A 17,544-nucleotide genomic window follows, 5' to 3' on the forward strand; every position below is an offset into this window, starting at 1 on the left:
CCCAGAGCTGGATATACAGGACCCAACGTGAATGGGTAGGTATACACGCTTAAGTACCCTACCTTATGAGTAGTGATATCCTCTTCAGGGGAAGGGATCACTACATCTTTGTTCTTCCACCTGTAGTCCTCTTTCACCTGCTCGAGCTCATCTTCGGTTATCAAGAAGATGTATCGGGACATGGGCTCGTATCGGCCCGGTGTCGAGGCAGGTTTATCAATTTTAAAATCGGAATTTAGTTCACACGGCGGGGGGATACACTCCTCGAGACGAGGTGGCACCACCGCTCTACCTCTGGGCGACCACGATGATGAAGAAGCTTTTTCTTGCTGAGGGACCATTTTATATGTTTTAGCCATTGCGGTTTGTAAGTTCAAGAGAGAAGAATGAGTAGATAATGTGCTAAGAGCAAATTGAGAGAAGAGTGAACTCAAAAAAGTTGAAGGAGTTAAAAGGATTTTAAGAGTGATTGGAGAAGTAAAGTTTTCAAAAACCATTAAGTTGGCCTATTTATAGAAGCCACTCAAGCGTGTTGGGGAAGCCAAACAGCCGACCATCAGCCGCCTCCAATTAATGACCTTGGGAACTATGCGGAAACAACTTCTCCATCACTTCAGCCACTGACATCACGAGATTGACATCATGATCGAGTCATCGGAACATCGAAGATCAAACAGTTTCTTATCATCTTACTCTAAGAAATGCGGGGACTATCTATATACTTGTCGAAATCAGGTATGATCGATTTTCCGGGCTCGAGGGGTCGTCTTAAACCCGAGTTCAGGCAAGGTCGAGTTCGAGCTCGACGGACCAGGCTCGAGCTTGAAGACAGAGCGTAATGCCCGAGGATCGAAGTACGATGAGTATCGAAGCCGAGTGTGCTAAACCCCAAAATAATGCCGTTATGGATTTGTAACAGAATGAGCAAGATTCTTGCCACGTCCCTAAGATCATGGCGAAAATCCCGAAGCAGATTAGTACAAATACGTATTAGACGGTTAGACAGCTGTCCCAATAAGACTCTTTACTGTGAAAGAAAATGTACCTTATTTAGGGTTCCCCTAGTATATAAAGTGGACCCCAATAATTTGTAAAGATCATCTAATCATTGGCAAAGAATATAATATCCTATGTTTCTCGCTCATTGTTCATCAGAGTTGTCCTTTAGCTTTATTGTTCTTGCTTTATTGTTCTTGCCTTATTGTTCTTAACCTATCTCGAGGTCGATACTGCTTAAGTAACGCTTGTTTGATTCATTCATATCTCTCATTTATACTTTACACTTCTTGATTATTAATTGGTATTGAACTAAATCACATATCTTCAAAACCACAAATCAAATTTAATTGTTACTCGTATTTTCGAGGTAAACAAATATATAGGGGAGTATAGTTCAGGGGGGTATTGGGGACATTAGATAGTTTAAGTAGGTAACTGACAAAAAAATAATAGTTTAGGCGGGTTTTAGAATGAGTTAAATAGCCACACGTAGTTTTACACGACACGTTTTTTAGATAATTAGGAGTGTGTACTAGACGCACCTCTAAGAATGCAATGAGGGGGTTTTAATATGAAGGACAATATATCTCAGGAGGTTTTGCGGACATCAAATAGTTTAAGTAGGAAACTGAGAAAAACATAATAACTTTAGGGGATCTTAGGGTATTGACTCATAAATAAAGCACAAATTTTTTTGTAGAATCATTTCTTCCTTAAATTATAACGGGTCAAAGAAAATCACTTCCTGTACCTTCTTAGAGATGAAAGCCAGCCAATTGAGATGACTCTTTAAATTTTTCTTTTCCAAAAAATGACTTCTCCCTAGTAAATGTGGACCATAGAAGATGTAGCGCTAAAATGAGCCAGTCTACCAGCTGAAACGGAACCTAGTTTCCAATTATCTCTCCTCCAAATTCGACCGAAAAACTTTCTCTCTGTTTTCTCCCTTTTTTTTTCCACTCTGTACTTGACAAACATTCTGATTTTCTTTTCTTTTCTTTTCTTTTCCTTTCTTCTTTGATGGAGTCTAATTTTCAGACAAAAAATTCAAGATAGCAATTAAATGCTGAACTTTCTAAATATCCAACGAACGTAGCACGTAGCCATGCATGTTCATGATGGTTGATGGTTTACGACCTAAGACATTATAATTTTGGGGATCTTTAGCTTAAGGAAAACATTATATTGGAGAGGCAAAATGGCAGGTGAGGTAGTAACAGTTGGAAACAAAACGGAGGAGAACATAGTATGCTATGCTCCAACAATGATAACGACCAATGGAATATGGCAGGGTGAAAATCCACTTGATTATTCATTGCCACTCTTCATCATGCAATTGACGTTAGTTGTTGTCATGACTCGCATTCTCGTTTTTATTTTGAAACCTTTTCGTCAACCTCGCGTTATTGCTGAGATCCTCGTAAGTTTCATTGTGTTTTCTAACATATATTGTTACCTTTTCTGTTCTCATTTGTCATGATAATTTCATATGAAAAAATCGCATGCATATTTACGTATAAGGGCTAATTAACATAGCATAAACGGAGGAGTCAAGTTAGTCTCCGTGTTACCTATAGGTCACGAGTTCGAGCTGTGAAATCAGCCACTAATTCTTGCATCAGGGTAGGCTACCTGCATCACACCCTTGGTGTACGGCCCTTCCCCGGACCCTGCGTGAACGCGGAGTACTTTGTGTACCGGGCTGCGCTATAAATGTAGGAGTCAAGATGTAGGTTAATTAAAATTTTACATGTAAGATCAAGGAAGGGATCAAATTTCTTAGATGATTAAAGATGCTTATGAAAAAAAATATAATGTTGGTTTAGGCGAAAGTTAAAGATTGTTCTTTATCATTTTTGTGTCATTTTCATTAAAAAAAATTGATGGATGTTCGTGAATGTGTAAATCTGCTTCTATGGATGGTAACAGGTTGTTGTTACATTTGTTTGATTAACTAGACTAATGTTGTTTTAAATGTTGACAGGGTGGTGTAATTTTGGGGCCATCAGTATTAGGAAGAAATAAAAAATTTGCTGAAACAATATTTCCTCTAAGAAGTGTGATGGTTCTTGAGACAATGGCAAATATAGGCCTTCTTTACTTTCTTTTTCTGGTTGGAGTAGAAATGGACATTGCTGTTATTCGTCGAACAGGCAAAAAAGCCATACCTATAGCTCTAGCAGGAATGGTAGTGCCATTTCTTATAGGAGTTTCATTCTCCTTTATGTTGCATAAGAATTCACAAGATACAAAACAAGGGACTTTCATACTCTTCCTTGGAGTTGCACTTTCTGTTACTGCATTCCCTGTTCTTGCGCGAATCCTAGCTGAGCTGAAACTTATCAACACTGAAATTGGTAGGATAGCCATGTCTGCTGCTCTTATTAATGACATTTTCGCGTGGATTCTCTTGGCTTTTGCCATTGCCTTTTCTGAGAATCATAATATGGCTTTGGCTTCTATTTGGGTGATTCTGTCAAGTGCAGCCTTTGTTGTTTTCTGCATTATCATCGTTAGGCCTTTAGTTGGATGGATGATAAGACGAACTCCAGAAGGCGAATCCATCAGCGAGTTCTCTATATGTCTCATTCTCACAGGAGTTATGATATGTGGATTTATAACAGATGCAATTGGAACACATTCTATTTTTGGGGCTTTCATATTTGGCTTGGTTATTCCTAATGGTCCACTTGGTGTAACACTTATTGAAAGGCTAGAGGATTTTGTTTCAGGGCTTTTGTTGCCTCTCTTCTTTGCCATTAGCGGCCTCAAGACAGAGATTAATGCCATTGATGGAGTTGGTACATGGGCCATTTTAGCTCTAGTCATAGTCCTAGCTTGTGCTGGCAAGATTGCTGGAACAGTTCTTGTAACTCTCTATTATAGAATGCCATTCTATGAAGGCGTTACTCTTGGTCTTCTTATGAATGCCAAAGGACTCATTGAGATGATTGTGATCAATGTTGGTAAAGACCAAAAGGTGCATTCTTATTCTTCTTAACACACCATACACAGAAATTAATTAGTACTATTTGCAACATTAACCTAAATGCATGTTTGTAGGTTCTTGATGACAAATCATTTGCAATTATGGTCATGGTAGCTGTGCTTATGACTGCATGTATCATCCCTATTGTGACTATAATTTACAAGCCGGCAAGAAAGTTTGTGCCTTATAAAAGAAGAACAGTTCAAAGTACAAAGCCAGATAGCGAATTCAGGGTACTGGTTTGCATCCACACACCAAGAAATGTTCCAACAATTATCAATCTTCTTGAAGCCTCGTATCCCACCAAGAAATCTCCGATAGGTATATACGTTCTTCACCTTGTCGAGCTCACTGGACGTTCATCCGCCATGCTTATTGTCCATAATACGCGAAAATCCGGCAGGCCAGCACTTAACAGAACTCAAGCTCAATCAGATCACATCATCAATGCATTCGAGAACTTTGAGCAGCACGTTGGGTGCGTCTCCGTGCAACCCCTCACTGCCATCTCCCCGTACTCTACTATGCACGAAGATATCTGCACCGTGGCTGAGGACAAGCGAGTGGCGCTCCTAATCGTCCCATTTCACAAGCAACAAACAGTTGATGGCGGAATGGAAGTTACAAATCCAGCTTTTCGAACTATAAACCAGAATGTATTAGCAAATGCACCTTGTTCTGTTGGTATTCTTGTTGACAGAGGACTAAGTGGATCCACAAGGCTGGCTGCAAACCAGGTATCTCACCATGTCGCCGTGTTATTCTTTGGTGGACCGGATGATCGTGAAGCATTGTCCTATGGACTGAGAATGAGGGAACATCCTGGGATCAACCTCACTGTCATGCGGTTCCTCCCTGGAGAATCTGCAATTGAAGCAACAAGATCTGATTCAAGAAAGAGTAGTATGAATGATCCAGGAGTACTAACAGTCGTAACAGATGACGACAGAGAAAAACAGCTAGACGAGGACTATGTCAGCGAGTTCAGGGCACGAACAGCTAATGATGATTCAGTTGTATACGTTGAAAGAGTAGTGAATCATGGAGAAGAGACAGTAGCAGCAATAAGGACAATAGATAACTCACATGACCTGTTCATAGTTGGTAGAGGACAAGGCACTATATCGCCGTTAACAGCAGGACTTACTGACTGGAGTGAGTGCCCGGAGCTAGGTGCAATAGGAGATCTATTGGCATCCTCAGATTCTGCATCAGCTGTTTCAGTATTGGTGGTGCAACAGTATGTAGGAATGGGGGCAGGGGATCAGCTTCTCATACCAGACAGTCCTAGCCAGCAATTACATGAGCACTTTAACTTCAGCCATATGAATCCTCGCACACAAATCAGAGGACAGCAGCCTCAATTCCATACACAACCCTGATAACATTTGTAGGATTTTTTGTTTTTGTTCTGTCAAATGTTTTCCCAAGAAAATAGTGAGATTCTTTGTTACTTTTTTCTTCATCTTTTTGAATTTTTGAAACGCCATCTTGGAATGTGGAAGGTAGTATTGGATCCTGCCTATCCATTATGTATAAAACTTAATTATAAAGTTTCAGGAAACTGATTGAATTCCTCTTCTCTGCGAAGGAGTTACCAATTACCATCTTGTTCTCAATTCTCATTCGTTGTAAAGGTATAAACATAAATCTAAGAGATGAACTTCACATTTTATCTAACTTTATTAGCCCTCTATCAGTAGTTGAGAGGTCATTAAAGTTGGTCACATGCATGCAAATGAGCCTCAATTTCTAAAGTATAGTTGTACTTGCAATCAAGTCATTGATGTTTCTACCATTAAGTGGGACACCTTTTGCTTTTGACATTCTCCAATTCAAATTGTAACTCTCTTACTGTATACATCGATTCTCATGTGGATTTTTATTCCTTACACTCCCTACAAGGAAGTTCTCTATTCCCATGGTTCAAATCCGAAACTTCTAATTATGAGCGGAGGTATCTCAACCGTCCCACCACACCTTGATAGTATTCTCACGAGGGTTAAATATTGGGCGAAGTTAAGAGAAGTATGAGTAATTATTTAAAACAGTTTTTAAAACTTTATTATTCTTTCTAGGTACAAAATTTAAAAGCGATGAAAAGAAAAAGGAAAGAACAAATTGGCAGATGAAAATGTCACATCGCTGGAAAAAAAAAAAGCAACTTAATATCAATACCTTGTCAATAATTGATTTCCCGTGATCAAACATAATATATTTTCTTAATGAGCAGATAACCATCTTATTACAAATAAATATGGGATACAACACATTGAAAATAAGCAACCATGCATAAACACACTCAGTACTTCTAAGCACTAGAATAATTCCACATATTTCCTGAGAAAATAAGCAACCGTGCATAAACACACTCAGTACTGATAGTATTTTTCACTTGAAATCTCCAACGAAAGTCTTATAAAGAAAACAAACAAGACAAACTGACAACTACGTCTCAGTCCCAAACAAGTTGGGGTCGGATGAAAATAGAGGATGGCCATTTATGCACATTGGAAGTCTTTAGGGACAGTCTTTCCACAATTGTTGAGCAATAAGCTGAGGGAAAGAGCGGCATCAAGGTTAGTTCCCAAGAGCTTAGCTTTAATGGCAGTGCAAAGGCAAACTGCAGCATCAACATCAGCAAGATTCTCAATGAGAGAGCTGCATGAACTCTTTGATGAGCTTCCAATAACAACATGCACCAAGTCATTCAATAAATTGGCACACACCTTCAATTTTAGTGTGTCCTTTGGGCACTTCTTATAACCCTTGGATGATGGGGTAGTGGGATGGGGGTGATTCTTTGTTTTTGGTGGGCATGGGATGTAAGTGGAACTAACCATTGTGAAGAAGAGAATGTTCAAAGTGAGGAGAAGGACAATGGATGATACAGTAGCCTTGGCCATTTTATTCAAACTGAAAATGTGGCAAGTGCTAATGTGTGTATTACTAGAGCTAAGAGATTACTTGGTGATGGAAATGAACAACTGAGTGAGAATTTATAGATGGAAAATGCGAGTATTTTTATTTTGTTTGCTATTTTGTGTAACAAATAAGTGATCAAGAAAATTTTGGAGAGGCCCATGTGGGCTATTGCATTAGATATATAAAGATATCAGTACAAGCTGGCATAATGCAATTCAAGATTACCCTAGCCTATAATGGTTCTTGACGTTGGGGCTCAGTGAATTCCGTTAGTTGTAACTATTCTTAGTTGTGGAAGAAAAAAAGGCTATCCCATATTTTCATATAAATATGTTGGGTCTGTATCAAGATTCAAGACCTAAAAACCATCGAGATTGATAAAAGATTTAAACTCTAAGGCACACATTTTAAAGTTACTGAGGAAAATAGATTCTTTCAAGATTAATTGAAGAACTTTGTAATTGTAGTTGATATAACGCTTGAATTGACGAAGATTTGTGTCCAAATTTTCAGCAAAAATGTATCCAATATCTTTCGCTTGAAGACAATCTAAGAGCTTAACAATTAAATCTTCTATATAAATATTTTTTGGCATTTGTCCAACGGAAAAGATATATATCATGTGCAAATCTTGAAATCTTATGTCTTATGCAAAATAGAATCTTTGTTCAATAGAAAAGATTGTGTGCATATTTTCAGAATTATTATTAGCAACCTTAAAGATTCTATATGGCTGTTATCGTTCTGGTGTGAATATGGTTGTTTCTGTTATAGGTAAAAAGCTGCTATAAAGCGGTAAATATAATTTAAAAAATCAATTCTGAGAGAAACTTGACTTTTATGGTGAATTGACCGTTATATAGAGATGCTGTTATAGAAATGTTTGACTCTGATGCAGGTCTTCCTCATTCTGAGTACATGATAGTACTTCAGGTCCAAAATGGATGCTGCACACTCCTTAAAAAAAAAACATTTAATAGTCTCAAATTAATAGAGAATTTGAGTAAACTATCTTCATATTCCTTCTTAAAAGTCTCATATATATAATTAACACCCCACTAATTGGAACAATAACAAATGACTTCTTATTTTTTAGAATGCCAACTATCTTAAACCAAATTAAACGACTTATATTTTGGAGCAGAGGGAATCCCAAATATTGTGATAATTCAGCTTCAAATCCAAAGGTCTTAAATGATATGGAAATTCCTTTTCCTATACCCTACCAATTTGTATCTTACATACCAGCCCTTGAACCCAATAGTTAATGGTCGATGGAGAAATGCATTATACGTTTATAGCAAACCTACCTAACGCAAATACACAAAGTACTGTAACAAAGATGTTGCATTATGATAGCATTCATGGCAGCTCAACATCATTAAAAGAGAAGGATGAAGCTCTGGAAGCTCCAAGAAGGCACATGACAAGGTCTCAAACAAAGAAATTTCAAGAAAAGCTTAATGGGCTTCAATTGGCAATTAAAAAGTGTCTTATAATAGAAGAAGAGCTCCGGCACAAGGAGGATCTTTGGGCCAAGTCTTACAACTATTTTGAGGCCCAAATTAAAGTCCAATAGGAGAAGGAATGAGACCCAAATATGCCCCAAAAGAGAGGAATTTTCAGCAGCCCAAATAAGCCCAAAAATAGTTTCTAGAATATATATTTAATAGTTGTTTTAATCTATGTTGACTTGCATTGGTCTATGTCTATGTTGACTACATTGGTCTTAGTGTGGGTAGTCTTCTATGCTTCTAGGGAATATAATTCTCATTTATTGAAGTTTTGACTAGCTCCTTCTTTACTACTATATAAAGGGGGCTTGTCTTCCATTGTAGAGAAGACATTGAAGATTAATATTATTATTGTGAGTTCTTTTGAACCTTTGTGAACTTTACTTTGAAGATTTATCTTGCAACCCTAACTAGTTCATAGCTTAAGGTAGTAAGATAATTTTCTTTCTTGTGATATCTTTGGTTTCTTTTGATATTCTTCGAAGACGACTAGTTTCTTTTACTAGTTGTTGTCGTAAGTTATTCAAACTAGAAGTCAAGATCCGAATCTAGTTCTTGATTAGCTTATCTCTAGTGAAGGCAATTGGTTTCATAACCAACTTGTTGTCATTAAGATTTTGTCAAAATCTAGATTAACATAATCTCGGGGTTCTTGGACCTTTCCTTGAATTTCGACATATCTAATTTATTTTTCTTGCTCCGCTTGTATTTCTTTACTACTTTCGCATTTCATCAACTTATTTTCTTCAAGTTCTTGGATCTCCCAACCTTTGTGTTATCACATTAATGGCTCCAAGAGAGGGGCAGAGAATGACACGCAGGAATAACCAAGATTATGCATTAATTAGACAATATACTATTATAAGGTGTTACTTAACAACAAAGAAACTTTTAGTAATGGTTGGTCATTATATAAATGGGAATGTAATTATGTAACTGTAGTTGACATGTGCCTATTATGAAATTATGGTATTTTCTTGGCGATCTTTTATCTTTTTGTTTCCCTGCAGTTCTTGATTTCAGTTAACTTAAAACAGAAAAGCTTCCTCTAACTTCTGCCAACATTTCAGCTTCTTTTAAACTCTCTTTAACATCTAAAGTTATCATTTTTACCAAAATTGAAAGGTCATCAGTATGGCCAACATATATCCAAGTGGCAAGGATGCTTCTGGACTTGATAAAGACGACTGCACCTCTCTAGCCCAGTACGGAAGACATTTTGGGATCTTGTGGTTTTCAGTTCTTGGGATGGAAAGTGGTTGAGATGATTTTAGTGTTGCCATTAATACCATGTGTCCAAGCCTAAATATTCTATCATCTTCTGTCACTATAGATATGTACTAGTGCATCTTACTGCATGTGTAAGGACAGGTTTTTATTTATTGATTTTCAATACCTCGACTTAAACAGAGACAAGTATTTTTTTTTTCATTTTAATTTTAATATTTGGAGTACTGAAATCCATTCTGATAATTCCAATTATAATGTTCTAATTGCAATTAAAAGATATTCTTATATTTTTTTCTAGTCATCTAAAACTGTCATAGCCCACGGACAACGTGCAATTGAACTCGAAAGGGGTTACTGTGAAGTTTCCTACATCATAATGGGTCGTTTGGTAGGGTGCATAAGAATAATGTTAAATATGATGTATTAGTAATGCTGGTATTAGTTATGCTTGCATTAGTTATGCTGGTATTAGTTATGCTGGCATATTTCTTATCCATTGTTTGGTTTGATGTATTAAAGCATTGCACAATTTCTAAAAGAATTGCTTGTTTACAAAAATACCCTCAAAACCAGTCCATCACTCTAACTTTTTAAAAGAATGAGAAATGTTTTTATATGAAAAAGTTTTAAAAAAAATTATTTGATTTGTCTACCTATATTGTAATATAGAACAAAATATTTATTTATAAAAAAAAAAATATATGCTAAGTATTTATTTATTGACTAGAGATATAATTTTATTTCTCACTATTTGGATTATTTTAAACTTGCATTAATATAATAACTAGCATATTTTAATCAAACATAGATTTTGAAGGACAATTTTGTCTTTAACTAAGCTAATGCATGGATTAAAACTCATTGCATTGCTAATACCATGGTTTTCTATGCATTAGTTATGCATAGGATAATACCAAATATGAATGTTTGTATAACCAATTGATAGGTTCAAAATATCTACCAAGCAATGTATTATTAATACACAAAGCTAATGCATGCATTATTTATCTAATGCATCCTACCAAACTACCCCTAAGAGTTTTAGAGGTGTTGACTCAATTGTTAGCGCATTGGGGTTAAGGTCCAATGGACAAAACCATAAGACCTTAAAGTGGCCAATATGGGTCAGGCCGAAGTGAATAATCCCTTGACAATTGGGCTTGGATAGTGATTAGTGACAACTACACCTGAGCTGATACCTCCCCTAATATGGTTGCGGAGGAAATCTCAATGAAAATGCAGTATTTATTTTAGTTTAACCAAGTGGTTTTTCTTTTATTTTATTTTTCTGTTATAATTTGCTGGTGCAAGAAGGATTGGTTGGCAATTTCAAATCAGTCCAAGTCTATGTTTGCTTCTCTCATCTCAATTATCTACATTTGCCAAGTCCTTCTAAGTCGTACATTTTATAGTTTGTCTGCTATCCAGTAGCTTTTCTTGAAAACAGGTTAACAGACATGTTTTCATCTTCTTGTTTCTTTTTTAAAAAAAATTTGTCAAAAGATCATTAAAAAGGCCTGAGTATGCATTCAGAGACAATTGGCGAAACATTTACACCTACAAAAAGAGAGAATAAACATATAAATTGCCTTCACTGTTCATTGCTATAGCAATCAGCTAAAAATTTTGGTTACCACTTATCTAGTCATCTTTAATGGATTACGAAATGATATTCAGCAATCAGTTTCAGAACATTGAATTTGCGTCCGTTCTTTTTAAACAAATTACTTGCATGACTTTCCAAGTTAACCATATCAAACTTTTAGATGTCAAAGATTTAGCAGAAACACGCAGACAACAAAGGTTAATGATGCATGACAAGACACATAATGTATTAGATCGCACCTTGAAGGTTAATGATGCATGACAAGACATGCAACAAGGGCATTTGTTGATCTAATTGCAGCCAGATAGTATTTGCTTAAGGTTCTCCTCCCAGTTCCACTCTTAGGTTGTCATATGGGTAGACCTTTGGTGTCTGATCAGACCGGGAAAAAAAACAGATGATAAGAGAACACAAATCAAAGCCAACTTAGTAAAGAAGACAATGAAGGTGAAAAAACTCAAAAGCAACATTTATGTGTATGATGATCACATAAGGGGTTGTGGGTTGGTTGATACTACCAGCTAGTATTAATCAGAAAGCACTCCAGCTTAATCATACAGAATATTCACATTGGTAAAACTATATGCCTTTCCCGATAGCCGACTCTTAATTGTACCATGCAGGAAAGAGGAGCCGATAAGCCCCATATTGGCTACCCGGGAAGGCGGCGATTGAAAGACCTCGAAATCACTATGATACGTACTAAAGGGGCATTGCTAATTCATAAATACCTGCAGTAATCAGAGCACTATTCTACACACCCTTCCCTCTGCAATCTTTTATAGCGTCTGGCAACCAAAAACATTCTTATCTGTTTCATCATCAGTTGTTCCAAGATAAAACCAGAATTTTCTGTACTTTTCAAACCCTCAACCGAAGATAGATGTAACTAATATCAGCAAATACAATTTGGGTGGCTTTTGAAAGTACGGGGGGGGGGGGGGGGGTGTTATGTCGAGGAAGAGGCAAATTCGAAAATAAAGAAGATAAAGAACACTAAATTTTAACGTGGAAAACCCTTCAAATCGAAGGTAAAAACCATGGGATCACAAAGATCCAAAAAGCTCCACTATAACAATAAGAGGGTTACAAAAGTTCTCCAAATTGGCTACACAACAAGGGCCAAACACGGAGCAACAATAGCAACAAGAGCAACAACTAATCAATTGAAGAAAGAGTATAATCCACAAAACGAAGCTGCTGTTCGAGGCTCGAAATCAGATGCTACAAGCCTCCAAATCCGATCTCCACCGTTCACATCTAAGACCAAGATGTTGCGAATACTCAGTCAAAATTTCAGCCCGATCCAACGGTTAACGAATCGGAAAACATGATTTGAAGTTGGCTGGTCGGAATAAAAATCTGCAGCAAAACAAATACTTTTTTTTCTCTCTTCTCTCTTGATGAAAGCTCTCTCAAAACCCACTCTTATGTGCTTAAGTCTTTCAAAGACTTGTATCAACGAGCATAGAATAATTCTCCAAGGTTGTCCTATTTATAGATCATGAGTGGTGCTTTCTCTTAAAGCCAAAACCCACTCAAAATAGGAATAAACCGAATCCAATTCCAAATAAGATTGGAAACCAAAAGAGAATAGGATTAGGCCATTGGGCCTTTCGCTGGACAACATGGGCATGTGCACAACAAACTCCCCCTCCAGCCAAGGGGCCAAATGTGTCTTCAAGTAGAGGAACTATTGACAGGCTCATGCCTGCCAATTTTCTACAAAATTCATGTTTATCTGCAACCACCGCCTTTGTTAGCATATCCGAAGAATTTTCATCAGTGTGTATCTTCTCAACCTCAAATAATTTCTCTTCCACGGCCATTCTTATCCAATGATACTTTCTATTTATATGTTTGGTCTTAGAATGAAAAGTGGAGTGCTTGGTGAGACAGATAGCACTCTGATTATCACAAAATAAGATGTACCGTGGCTGCTCAAAGCCAAGATCATTAATAAACTCCTTCATCCATAATAGTTCTCTGGCACCTTCTGTGACAGCAATATATTCGGCTTCTGTGGTGGATAGAGCTATGCACTTCTGTAGTCTAGATTGCCAAGAAACAGCTCCCCCTGCAAAAGTGATCAAATAACCGGAAGTGGATCTTGAATTATCAAGATTGCCTCCTAAATCAGAGTCTGTGTAACAAACAAGTTCAGGCTTGCCATTGCCAAAGCACAGCTTCAAATCTGCAGTACCTTTTAAATACCTTAATATCCATTTTACTGCATCCCAATGTTTTTTCCAGGATTGAAAATGAATCTGCTAACAGTGCCAACGGCATGTGCAATATCTGGTCTAGTGCAAACCATAGCATACATCAAGCTACCAACGGCAGAAGAGTAAGGAATACGAGACATCTCCTTTTTCTCTTCATCAGTAGATGGACTCTGACTAATACTCAATTTGAAGTGTTTAGCAAGAGGAGTACTAAACACTTTTGCATCTGTCATATTGAACCTCTTGAGTACCTTCTCAATGTATTGCTTTTGGGACAGAAATAACTCATTTCTATCTCTTGTCGGTGGATTTGAATGCCCAAGATTTTCTTTGCTGGCCCCAAGTCCTTCATCGCAAACGATTTGCTCAACTGCTTCTTAAGGACTGCAATTCTGGATTTATTCTTTCCAACAATAAGCATGTCATCCACATAAAGCAATAAAATAATAAAATCATCATCAGAGAACTTCTGGAAGAATACACAGTGGTCTGAAGAAGTTTTCTTGTACCCTTGTTCTTCAATGACAGATTCAAACTTCAAATACCATTGCCTTGGAGCTTGTTTCAATCCATACAGGCTCTTTTTCAATTTGCAGACATAATTTTCTTTTCCCTTAGTTACAGAACCCTCAGGTTGCTCCATATAAATCTCCTCATCTAATCACCATGAAGAAAAGCAGTCTTGACATCCATCTGCTCAACCTCTAAAGCTAGACTTGCGGCTAAGCCTAGAACCACACGAATAGAAGACATCTTCACATCAGGGGAGAAAATTTCATCAAAGTCAACTCCCTTCTTCTGGCCAAAACCTTTAACAACTAACCTCTCCTTGTATCTAGGCGTAGAGGTATGGTTATCTTGCTTTATTTTGAATATCCATTTGTTAGATAAAACTCTCTTACCTTTCGGCAATTTCACTAACTCATATGTGCCATTCTCATGGAGTGACTTCATCTCATCTTCCATCGCTTCGATCCAATGATCTTTGTGATTATCTTGCATGGCTTCATCATAATTCTCAGGTTCTCCCATGTCAGTCAAAAGTACATACTCATCAGGAGGATAGCGCATGGATTTTTGCTTCTCCCTTGTAGATCTTCTAAGAGAGGTTTCGGGAGCATTCGTAGTAGTTACCTGTGCAGGAATTGGTTGCTGATCAACCACAACTTCATCAACTGGAGCATCCATAACATCTACACCATGATGATCATTTTGATTTTGATCACTATCTCCATGCATTGTTTTGGGTTCCTTTATGTGCAATAGGTGCCTTAGCAATTGAAACTGGATCAATATCAACTAAGCTTCTCATTACTCTGAGAATCTATCTTCTCAGCTTTGTCAATATCTTCAATAGTTTGTCTTTCAAAGAATATTGCATCACGACTTCTAATAAGTTTATTATCAATTGGATCATAAAAACGATACCCAAACTCAATCTTGACCATAATCGATAAAGATGCACTGCTTAGTTTTGACAATGCAGTTTCGATCTCTCATCTTTAGGAATATGCACACAAGCTTTACACCCAAAAACTCTCAGGTGATCATAAAGAAACATTTTGGCAAACCAAACTCTGTCTGGGACATCACCATCCAAAGCAACAGCAGGGAGACATATTGATAACATAGGCAACAGTGTTAGTGCTTCCGCCCAAAATGTATTTGGAAGTTTAGCCTCTGAAAGTAAGCATCTAACTCTCTCAACTAGAGTTCTATTCATCCTCTCTGCCAAACCGTTCAATTGAGGCGTCTTGGGCGGAGTTTTCTGATGACGAATTCCTTGTTCCTTGCAATAGTTATCAAAGGGACCACAATATTCACCACCATTGTCAGTGCGAATACATTTTAATTTCTTCCCCGTCTGTCTCTCAGCTAAGGCCTGAAATTCCTTAAACACGCAAGTGCTTGATCTTTAGATTTCAAAAGATACACCCAGAGCTTACGAGATGATCATCAATAAAGGTCACAAAGTAAAGTGCACCACTTTTTTGACTTACTTTAAAAGGACCACACAAATTAGAGTGTACTAGCTCTAATAAATCGGGCTTTCTTGAGGGAGGATGGCTATGAAAGGAAACCATTTTCTGTTTGCCAGCTAAACAATGTATCCACCTTTGCACCTTTGCTTGTTTTACTCCAGAAAGCAAACTTTTCTTAGCCAAAACACGTAATCCCTCTCTCACTCATATGACTCAATCTTCGATGCCACAATTCTGACAAACTATCACTTTCCACCAGATTTATTGAGTCATTAAGAATAGAGCCTTGTGTCACATATAATTGACCAGACTTGACTCCTCGAGCCACTACTAATGAGCCCTTGGTGAGCTTCCATTGGCCGTTAAAGAGAGCATTATGGTAACCTTCATCGTCTAATCTTCCTGCGGAGATCAAATTGAAAGGAAAGTCTGGAGCATGCTTCACACCTTGAAGAACTAACGTTGAACCATTATTAGTTTTCAAACAAACTGTGCCAACACCAAACACCTTAACTTCACTGGCATTGCCCATCTTTAACATTCCAGAATCAACATGAGTATAAGATGAGAAAAAATCTTTTCTTGGTGTGACATGTGAGGTAGCTCCAGAATCTACTATCCAACTCGTCTCATGGGATACCAAATTGATGACGTTTTCATCATAAGCAAAAAGAGGTCATCTTGAACAATAACAGCAACATTGTTCTCGTTATTTTCAACTTTCTTTCCTTCTTTAGTGTCTTGATTCAACTTGCGGCAAAACCTTTTGATGTGTCCTTTCTTGCCACAGTGGTTGCATGTAACATTATAGTATTTGGACCTTGACTTACTTCTACTTTTACCTCTATTCCTTGAGCCTCTTGTTCTATCTCTCCCCTTGTCTTCTGTAACCAAGATATCTGCTTGTGAGGATGAACCCTGCGATTTTCTCCTTACTTCCTCGTTCAACACACCACTCTTGGCATATTCCATGGTCACCTTACCTCCAGGAGCTGAATTTGTCAAAGAAACACGAAGAGTTTCCTAAGAGTCTGGCAGAGTATTAAGAAGCCAAAGTCCTTGTATCTCATCATCAAAATTAACCCCCATTCCAGATAGCTGATCAAGGACGCCCTGAAAATCATTTATGTGATCAAGGATAGGGCTTCCTTCCTTGTATTTAAAGGTCATCAATTGCTTTAGCAGAAACAATTTGTTGTTCCCGGTTTTTGAAGCATAAAGAGTCTCTAGCTTTTCCCACAATGATCTCGCATGTATCTCGTTCACAATATGGTTGGGAACATTATCTTCAACCCATTGCCGTATATATCCACATACTTGTTGGTGCTCCAAATCCCAATCTTCATCGGATATACTCTCGGGTTTATGAGCTGAAAAACGGGTAGATGCATCTTCTTCACGAACAACAAGTCTTTCATTTTGCTTCTCCAAACATTATAATTTCTCCCATTTAAACATACCATCTTGCTCATATTCGCCTCCATTCCGTAATAACCCGGATAAATAACCAAGGCTCTAATACCACTGTTATGTCGAGGAAGAGGCAAATCCGAAAATAAAGAAGATAAAGAACACCAAATTTTAACGTGGAAAACCCTTCAAATCGAAGGTAAAAACCATGGGATCACAAAGATCCAAAAAACTCCACTATAACAATAAGAGGGTTACAAAAGTTCTCCAAATTGGCTACATAACAAGGGCCAAACACGGAGCAACAATAGCAACAAGAGCAACAACTAATCAATTGAAGAAAGAGTATAATCCACAAAATGAAGCTGCTGTTCGACGCTTGAAATCAGATGCTACGGGCCTCCAAATCCGATCTCCACCATTCAAATCCAAGATCAAGATGTTACGAACACTCAGTCAAAATTTCAGCCCGATCCAACGGTTAACGAATTGGAAAACGTGATTTGAAGTTGGCTGGTCGGAATAAAAATCTGCAGCAAAACAAATACTTTTTTTTTCTCTCTTCTCTCTTGATGAAAGCTCTCTCTAAACCCACTCTTATGTGCTTAAGTCTTTCAAAGACTTGTATCAATGAGCATAGAATAATTCTCCAAGGTTTTCCTAT

The 17,544-nt window shown here is 37.5% G+C and overlaps 2 protein-coding genes across 2 annotated transcripts; one reads left to right on the forward strand and one right to left on the reverse strand.

Annotated features, from left to right (window-relative positions):
- On the forward strand, positions 1,972 to 5,566 carry LOC109227145 (cation/H(+) antiporter 15-like). The gene is made up of 3 exons (XM_019392177.1): positions 1,972 to 2,419; positions 2,984 to 3,979; positions 4,063 to 5,566. Exons 1-3 carry the CDS (start codon positions 2,198 to 2,200, stop codon positions 5,368 to 5,370), a joined length of 2,526 nt encoding a protein of 841 aa, XP_019247722.1. The 5' UTR covers positions 1,972 to 2,197; the 3' UTR covers positions 5,371 to 5,566.
- On the reverse strand, positions 6,154 to 6,977 carry LOC109228304 (14 kDa proline-rich protein DC2.15-like). The gene has a single exon (XM_019393456.1). It carries the CDS (start codon positions 6,892 to 6,894, stop codon positions 6,490 to 6,492), a length of 405 nt encoding a protein of 134 aa, XP_019249001.1. The 5' UTR covers positions 6,895 to 6,977; the 3' UTR covers positions 6,154 to 6,489.

Source organism: Nicotiana attenuata, chromosome 6 (genome assembly GCF_001879085.1).
Source record: "Nicotiana attenuata strain UT chromosome 6, NIATTr2, whole genome shotgun sequence".
Taxonomy (NCBI): Eukaryota; Viridiplantae; Streptophyta; class Magnoliopsida; order Solanales; family Solanaceae; genus Nicotiana; species Nicotiana attenuata.